Source organism: Manacus candei, unplaced genomic scaffold (assembly GCF_025592945.1).
Source record: "Manacus candei isolate 608988 ecotype Guabito, Panama unplaced genomic scaffold, ASM2559294v1 h1tg000003l, whole genome shotgun sequence".
Taxonomy (NCBI): Eukaryota; Metazoa; Chordata; class Aves; order Passeriformes; family Pipridae; genus Manacus; species Manacus candei.
The window spans coordinates 17,905,541-17,914,278 of record NW_026138051.1 but is presented as its reverse complement, the minus strand read 5'-3'; the positions used below and the strand labels follow the sequence as shown (position 1 = coordinate 17,914,278).

The 8,738-nt window shown below is 63.6% G+C and overlaps 1 protein-coding gene across 1 annotated transcript; it reads right to left on the bottom strand.

Moving 5' to 3' along the window:
* Nucleotides 1-2,082: 2,082 nt before the first annotated feature.
* Nucleotides 2,083-8,678, bottom strand: UTP14A (UTP14A small subunit processome component). The gene is given in 15 exon segments (XM_051790768.1): nt 2,083-2,814; nt 3,107-3,206; nt 3,275-3,462; nt 3,830-4,206; nt 4,361-4,718; nt 5,154-5,231; nt 5,322-5,445; nt 5,534-5,628; nt 6,432-6,551; nt 7,501-7,656; nt 7,761-7,903; nt 8,019-8,083; nt 8,192-8,256; nt 8,507-8,584; nt 8,586-8,678. Coding segments are annotated over 15 exon segments (2,307 nt in total). The 3' UTR covers nt 2,083-2,547.
* Between the last annotated feature and the right edge of the window lie 60 nt (nt 8,679-8,738).

Below are 8,738 nucleotides of genomic sequence, written 5' to 3'. Positions count from 1 at the left end.
GGCATCCCCCTTTCCTGCAGCAGACCTGCAATTGGTTATTAACTAAGAAACCCCATGCTCCTGTGCCCAGCAAATCCACTTCTGCAGGGAAGTCAGAGGGATAAGCGTTGCCTCAATGTGGGAGCTCTGGATGAGCCTGTGCCAGAGTGGGGGGCCCACCCAGCTGCCTGGAGGGGTCAGAAGGTCAGCACCAGTGGCTCCCAGGCACCAGGATCCCTTCAACTCATCCCAGCAGCTCATGTTGATGCTTTCCCTGTTTATTTTTGAAGCATCTCTGGATGCTGAAAGCCCCAGTTCGAGCCCAGTCCAAGCCCAGCTCCTTGCAGGATGAGGCAGATCCAGCAGTCTGGCTACAGTTGTTCCCTCTCATGCTGAGCATCACCCACACTCAGGCTGCTGGACACACCAGCTATGCACGAGGCAGCCTCAGTACGGGGATCTGCACCTTGGCAGGTCCCCTCGCTGCTCCAGGTGATCCAGCTTGTGACAGCAGCAAACCCACCTGCTCCACCCAGGCCTGAGCTGCTGTCACAGCTGGTGGCCCCGGTCCTCTCTCTGCAGGATCTGCACCCCAGGGGGAGACTGCCCTGGTGCCACCATCATGCTGGCCCTGCGGGGAGTCACATCGGAGCCGGGGAGGTCCCAGTTCAGGTTGGGGCAGGGCCAGACCCCGCGGGGCTCTGCCCCCTCCTCGGGGGACAGAGATGGCACCACGCACGGCAGCAGCAGACCATCCTTTGCCATGAGGTGGGCCAAATTTGGGGATGGAAGAGGCGTGGGGAGTACCCCCTCCCTGCAGAGAGGCAAAGAGCAGGACAGTGCTCTACAGCACCTGCTGAGCCCGAACCAGCTCTGCTCTGACAGGCATCAGGCCCCTCAGGACCGTTCCCCACCCGGGTATTCCGAGCATCCCGGGGCTGGAGCTGGGGAGGTGGGCTGGGTACTGGGGCAGCCCGTACCCAGCCCGTACCAGCTGAGCACTGTCCCGGGGCTGGGGAGGAGGAAGGCAGAGCCCTGGGCCAGGACAGGCGAGGGAGGGCCCCTGCAAGAGGGACAGGGACAGCAGTGCCGCAGGGATCTCCTTGCCTCAGTCCCCGGGGTCTGAAGGGGGCCCGGGGAGGGCTGTGGGCAGGTGGAGGGGCTGGCGGGGGCCTGTGCCTGCCCCACGTGAGCCCTGCCTCCCCCTGCTCAGGGCGTTTCACCTTTTACTAAAACAAACACGACACCCCCCTCGCCCCCCCGCGACAACCCCGGGGGCGAAGGTTTCCCATGGCAGAGGGACGCGGGCTCCGAGCTGGGGCCACCAGCCCCGCGAGGGGCTCTCGGCGTCACGGCACGGAAATGCTCTCCGCTTCCTTTCATTTTTTTTTTTTTTCCCAAACAACACAACCGCGGCCCCATCGCAGGCCAGCGCTCTGACCCGCCCCGGGTGCTGCGGGGGCCGGAGACAGCCGGGCCGGGTCCCCGGCGAGGCCGTGGCACAGCCAGCCCCCAGCCCCACGTCAGCCCTCACTCCCCTCCCAGCCCAGGAAGGGCCAGCCTCTGGAGCCCTGCGGGGTTTTGGGTGGGAATTGTGGAGTCACAGGGTACCCACCGTCAGCCTGGAGGGGTGCCTGTGCCCCAACCCCACAGGACGACCCCCACTTTCCCGGTCTGACCCGGCTGCAGGGCAGAAGGGCAGCCTTGAGACCCGGCAGCACGCGGGGCCCCGGGCAGGCTGCAGTGCCAAGGTGGGAGGAGGCGTCCCTGGCATGAGGGACATGTTTCCTGGGATCAGCAGCAGCTCCAGCTCCTGCGCTGGGGCTGGGAGTGTTTCTCCAACTGGCGTGAGCACAGCCCACGTGGGAAGTGGGGGGAGAGGCCTGGAGGGATCCCTGAACAGTCCAGTAGGCTCCGGCACATCCCTCCGCCTTGGTGCAAGCACTGAGCACCTGGCTGTCACACTCCCAGGGGTGGCTGGGCAGGGGGCATGGGCTCAGCGGCAGCAAGAGGCAGAGGTGGGCAGCAAGAAGTCCACGGGCTGCCTGGGGACAGAGCCAGCTCCCAGCACGTGCAGAGCAGCAGCAGCACCTCATAGAGCCGTTTCCAGGTGACCACGTTTATTAATGCTGGGCAGGTACCTTGGGGGTACAAGCGGACCTGAGGAACATCCCCCTGGGGCCGAGCTCAGCATGGCAGGGCAGGGAGAAAGCCCCTTTGGCCAACATTTAAAAGTACAGAGAGGTAAAAAAATAGGGATATGGAAGATGAAAGCACAGGGCAGGTTGGGGGCAGCTGCTCCAGCCCCTCACTCCCAGACCTGCTCTGCCACAAGCCCTTGACCAGCCTCTCACCCTCCACTCGGCCAAAGCACTGGCCCCGCGTGGTCCCCCAGGGCAGCATGGAGGGCACCGGCCATCCCAGCCTTGGACGCTGCCAGGGCAGCCACATGGACGCAGCCCCGGGTTTCACTGCAGGGAAAGAGGAAGAAGGAACTGGACAGAACCAGGAGCTTCTCCTGGTACCTGTGCCCGCTCCAGTCCAAGCCCTTGGGCCGCAGGCACGGAGTTACCGCGCTTTGCGGTGCGGGCGGCGCCGGGACAGTGCCCGTCCCCGGGGCAGTGCCTCCTCCCTGGGGCTGGCCCCACTGCTGGGGGCCGTGTCCGGGACATCCTCAGCCGAGATGGGCTGGATGATGTGGCCGGCACGGGTGACTACGCGAGGGGCTGTCAGCTTCTGGAAGGCACGCTGTGTGTTCCATGTGGTGCCCACGGGCGTCCGTATGCTCTGCTCGAACTGCTGGTGCCGCTCGAAGGGGAAGGGCAGCTCACTGACCTGCGGGGACAGCACAGGGGTAATGTCTCTGAGCCACTCAGCCCGGCCCTTCCATCTCATGCTACCCCCAGTTCCCACTGGTTCCCACTTGTCCAGGACCTGCTCACACCCTGCTTCTGAGAGCCCAGGAGGGCTGGAGCAGCCACCACCACCAACAAAGCAGCCTCGTACATCCCTTCTCCTCCATCACCCCACTGGGCTGGTTAAGCTGGAAGCAGGGATTACAGGCAGGGATGGAGGACGTTTTGGGAAGGGATTGCTGGAGCTCTAATGCTGACCAGGTGTGACGCACCTGATGTGCTGCCGCGTGGATGTTGCGCTTCTCGCTGATGATGACGTGGGGCATGTGCTGGTCCTTCCGGGGAGGCGCCGGCGGCGGCTTGAGCAGGAACCTGCAGGCACATGAGGGGTTCAGGGCTGGTGCCGAGCTGGGCATGTCCCTGAGCTCTCCCCCACTCACCTCTTGACCTTCTTGGTGCTGGGCCGGAGCCCGGTGCCGCCCCACTCGCCCCAGCCTGGCAGCACCAGGTTGACTGGCTGCGGCTTCGCCGCCTCCTCGGCCTTGCGCTTCTCCCGCTGGAAGTCGGCGACCACGTCGTCCCCAGCGAAGGCCTCTGTGATCATCCCGCGCTGGTCGATGCCACCCTCCTGCAGAGGGACGAGGCAGAATAGGTTTAGGGGTTACTGTGGGAACTGGGAGGGACTGGGAAGGGCCTGGGACAAACTGGGAGGTGCCGGGGCAGTGGGAGGGGGGTAAAAATTACTGGGCATTACTGGGTGGGGGTTTAGGGTTACTGTAAGGGGGTTCAGGAATACTGGGAGTTAGTAGTTTGGGGCTTATGGTTACTTGGAAGGGGTTTAGGTTACTGGTTTGGGGTTACTGTGAGTTACGGAAAGGAGTTTTGGGGCTACTGGAAGGGAGTTTAGGGTTACTGGGAATTAGTGGTTTGGGGTCTAGTGTTACTGGTTGGTGTTTTGGGTACCGAGGAACATGGGAGAGGCCCGTCATGCTCACCTCTTCCTCCACGACTACAGGCAGGCTTGGGCAGTCCATCTCCTGGGGCTTCCCATCCAGTACAGCCTCCAGGCTGATCATCTTCTTGTCTGTTGTTTTTTCGGCATGTCTGTCCCCAGCCGTTCTTTCCTTCTGCTGCTGCACTTGCTTCCCTGCTCTCGGGGCCACTGGCTTCTCCTGCTCTTCCACAGGCTCCTCCTTGGCCAGACCCTCCACATCCTCCATGGTCTGCACACGGTGCAGCTGCTCTGAGAGCAGGAGCTGCTCCTGGGCCTGAGGGGGTGGCTCCAGCCCCGTGCTCACCGGCTCCTCAGCACAGAACGGGGGGATGGGGCTGTCCCCCGGCCGCTCAGCACTGGCCTCAGTCTCACCAGCACCTACACATTGAGGGTGTAAATGGTCACTCTGAGCAGGGTGGGAGAGTAAGGGCAGCTCTGTGAAAACAGCCAAAAACCGCCCCCAAGCCCCCCTTCCTTTGCCCAACCCTGCAGCACTCCCAGCCCCCCCTGCTTGGGGTCTCATGCTCCTCACCGTGCCCTTCAGGGCTCCCTGCCCGCTCCTGTCGTGCCTGCCGCTTCTGCTCAAAGTCTTGTAGCAGAGCTTCCTCCTCTGACAGCTCCTCCTCTTCCTCCTCCTCAATCTCCTCCTTGCTCTCTGCAGCACCAGGCACTGTGCCATCTCTGGGAGCCTCCTGTGCCTCAGGCTCTGGGGCCGGGGCGCTGGGCTTGCCCAGCATCCAGGGATTAGCCGTGCTGACCCCGGTGGGGATGGGCACGGCTGCAGGATCCTCTTCAGGCACCTCGCACGGCTCCTCCTCAGGTGGCTCCACCTGCACCTTCTGCATCAGCTCCTTGTTCCTGGCCAGCTGTTCCTGCATGGCCTTGCGGGCCTAGGGGGCACCAAAAAACTCTATTACAAGGCAGAGAACTCATTCCCACCTTCCCTGCTCACCTCAGCTTCTCCCACTTCCCCAGTCAGCACTGGGGACCTTGTCATGGCCTTTCAATGCATAAAGGGGCTTATAAGAGAGAGACTTTATAACACATCCTGGAGGGGCAGAACAAGGGGGAATGGCTCCACATTGACAGAAGGCAAGCATAGATAGGATATGTACAAATTCTCCCCTTTGAGGGTGGTGAGGCCCTAGTACAGGGTGCCCAGAGAGATTGTGGCTGGACACTTCCATCTCTGGAAGTGTTCAAGGGCAGGTTGCATGGGGCTTGGAGCAACCTGGGCTACTGGAAGGTGTCCCTGCCCATGGCAGGGGGGTGGAATGAGATGAGGTCCCTTCCAACCAAACCCTTCTGTGACTCCATGATCTCACCTCCAGGTCATACTTGGCCATAATGGCCCTGGATCGGGCCCACTTTCCCTTGTTCTGGTGTTTAAGGCTCATCCGTTCCTGGAGGGAAAGAGAGAGAGAAACATCACACAGAGCTCTCCAAGCAGCAGGGCCCTCTTGAGGAATGGGGCTGAGGTACCAAGGTAGCACCTGCATCCTGAGCTGCTCCAGCTCCTCCAGCCGTGCCAAGGCAGCTGCAGGGTCCGACTTGTGCAGCTGCTCAAACTCCTTCAGGGCCTGGCGCCTCCTGCTCTTCTTCAGCACACGATGGTACCTAGGGCACGAGGGCAGGTGAGGGCTCAGGGTCTGGGGGGCCTCCAGTCCTCCCCACTGCCCTGAGCCCAGCACAGGCACAGCCTCACTTCTTGCTCTTGATCCTCTTCTCTCGCCGAGCCTTGGCCTCGTAGTAGGACTGCACAGCCCGTGCCTTCTGCAGCTCTGCCCGCCGCCGCCGGGCCTGACAGGGAGCACGGGGTGAGGGATGGGGAACAAGGGGTGAGGGATGGGGAACAAGGGGTGAGGGATGGGGAACAAGGGGTGAGGGATGGGGAGCACGGGGTGAGGGATGGGGAGCACGGGGTGAGGGATGGGGAGCACAGGGTGAGGGATGGGGAGCACGGGGTGAGGGATGGGGAACATGGGGTGAGGGGCACGGGTTGAGGGATGGGGAACACGGGGTGAAGGATGGGGAGCACAGAGTGAGGGATGGGGAGCATGGGGTGAGGGATGGGGAGCAAGGGGTGAGGGATGGGGAACACGGGGTGAAGGATGGGGAGCACGGGGTGAGGGATGGGGAGCACGGGGTGAGGGATGGGGAACATGGGGTGAGGGATGGGGAACATGGGGTGAAGGATGGGGAGCACGGGGTGAGGGATGGGGAGCACGGGGTGAGGGATGGGGAACATGGGGTGAGGGATGGGGAACATGGGGTGAGGGATGGGGAATATGGGGTGAGTGGCACGGGTTGAGGGATGGGGAACACGGGGTGAAGGATGGGGAGCACAGAGTGAGGGATGGGGAGCACGGGGTGAGGGATGGGGAGCACGGGGTGAGGGATGGTGAGCACGGGGTGAGGGATGGGGAACACGGGGTGAGGGATGGGGAACACGGGGTGAGGGATGGGGAACACGGGGTGAGGGATGGGGAACACGGGGTGAGGGATGAGGGGCACAGGGTGAGGGATGAGGGGCACAGGGTGAGGGATGAGGGGCACAGCGTGATGGCCCTCAGAGCCAGGGCCTGGCAAGGGGAAGCCCTCACCTCCTCCAAGCTCATGGCCTTCAGCGAGGCCGTCTCCTCTGGTGTCAGCAGTGGGTCTGTGATGGGCTGCTGTGTCTTGTGGAGCAATCCAAAGATCTCCTGCTCCAGTGGAGTCCGGGCCTGTTGGGACAGAAGACACAGCAGGAGAATGAGAACTGCAAGGATCAATCCTTCTCTGGATGTCCCCAACCTTTCCCACTGCCACTGAGCGAGTCTGTGGGAAGGCCCAGAGAAGTGTGTCCCCTCCTCAAGGGACTGGTGGCCCTGCTCATGGGGATCACAGGCCTTGGGCATCCTCCCAGCCACGTCAGCAGGTGAGGGCAGGTGCAATTCCTCCCATGTTAAGAGAAATGGCCTCTCTTAATTGTCAGATGGGCAGTGCTGGCCAGGGGCACGGACAAGGAGCATGGAGCAGGGGTTCCAGGCCACCCAATGTCACATCCCCCCAAAACACAAAGGGACCTTTGGGCAGATCAAGGTGAGGCACAGAAATGTTGGAAGATCAGCAGGGGCTGCATCTCACCTTGGCATCCAACAGCTGCCAGTTATAACCCCATGGGAACTGATATTCAAAACCAAACATATCTTTCTTTTGTAAGGAATGTTTCCAAGCGCACAGAATTTGGCAAACCAATTCCCTCTACCTCAGCATTTGTGGCTGAGGGACACCCCCAGGTGTCTGGCCCAGCTCAGGGATGGAAACACTGCAGGGGCTGAGACACTACAAGAAGAAGAGGGGACAGAGCAAGCTCCAAACCCTCTCCTGGCTTCTCCCAGATGGAATTTATACACCTGCTATGTGTGAGGAACACAGACTGCCCTTTCAACCCTCCCAAGCTCAGCAGGCACCTGCCCAGTGCCTCAGCCACAGGTTGGGCCTTCCTCACCTCCATCACTTCCGTCACTACTCCCAACACAGCCAGGAGACATTGAGCTGCCTCAGTCGAGCCTGGAGCCGCCCCAGTCAAACCCTCGGAGCTGCCCCAGCCAAATTCCTAGAGTTGCCCTGTGGCCAAACCCCCAACACTGCCCCCAGCACCCCCAGGGCCGTGAGACCCCCAGCCCCCACCTTCCAGGCCGACGTCACCCTCTCCAGAGGCGTCACAGTGGGGATGTCCTGCCGCAGGGGGAACACCAGCTGCTCCGCGCGCCGGTTCTGAAGGACCACCTGCTGCCACTTCCCTACATCCTTCGAGGTGGTGACGTAGGCAGCCTCCCTCACCACCTGGAGGGGGACAGGAGGGGCGGAGAAAGGCGATGCCAGCGTCAGGGAGGGGCAGGGGGCAGCGGAGTCTCAGCTCAGAGCCCCCCTCTGCTCCCTGCACTCACCCTCTTAGCCTCCTCCTTGCTCAGCGGCAGCTCCACCGCCGCCTTCCGCTTCACCCTGGCCAGCTCCTTCCTCACGCTGCTCAGGGCAGATTTGGGGCGGATGGGCTTCAGCAGCTCCGACAGAACCAGCTTCTCACCGGTACCTACGCAGAGACGCCACGTGAGGGGCTGCAGCTGCCCCAGCACACCCCCCGCGGTGGCTCGGGATGGGCAGCGCTGTCCCTTCCCCTCGAGCCCTGCCCAGCGCTCGGACCTCACCTTTGCAGGTGACATTGAACTCGGACACCTGCCCGCCCGCCTCGGAGCGCTCCGCCAGCTTCCGCCTGAGGGAGAGGGACAGAAAATAACCCCAAGGGCTCCTCGTGTTCCCGCGGGTGCTCCAGAGGGAGCGCAGCGTGGCTGCTGCAGGAGCCCCGGGACCCACCACTCACCGTTTCCGTCCGGACAGGGCGCTGATCGCCTCCAGGAGCCGCCGGTGCCGTCGCTCTCCATCCTCCTGCCACGCAGCACACGTGCTCACAGGCCCAGCCCGGCGGAGCGCGGCCGCGGGGATGGCCCCAGCGCCCGCTCCCCGCTGCCCCCCGTTACCCCTCAGTGCCCCCCGGACCCGCCTGGCCGAGCCCCGGGCCCGGCATCCCAGCCAGGCCACGCTGCCCTCCGCTGCGCCCGCCACGGCCGGAGGAACGCCCGGAGAGCCGCAGGTAGCGGCTGAGGCCGCCGCGGGAGGCCGCCCCGACCCCGCTCACCCCGTCCTCGCTCTCGCTGCCGCTCTCGGCCGCCGCCGCCACCGGGTCCTGCGGGTCCTGCTGCTCCGCCATGGCTCCCGCACGCCGGCACTGCCGCAAAGCGCCGCCGCGCGTCGCGCCGGGCCTGCGCGCCCCGCCGCAAAGCGCGCCCGCGGCACGTCACGGTTGCCATGGCAGCGGGCCCGGCCGGCGGGGCGGGGGACCGGAGGGTCCCGGAGGGGGATCCGGGCAC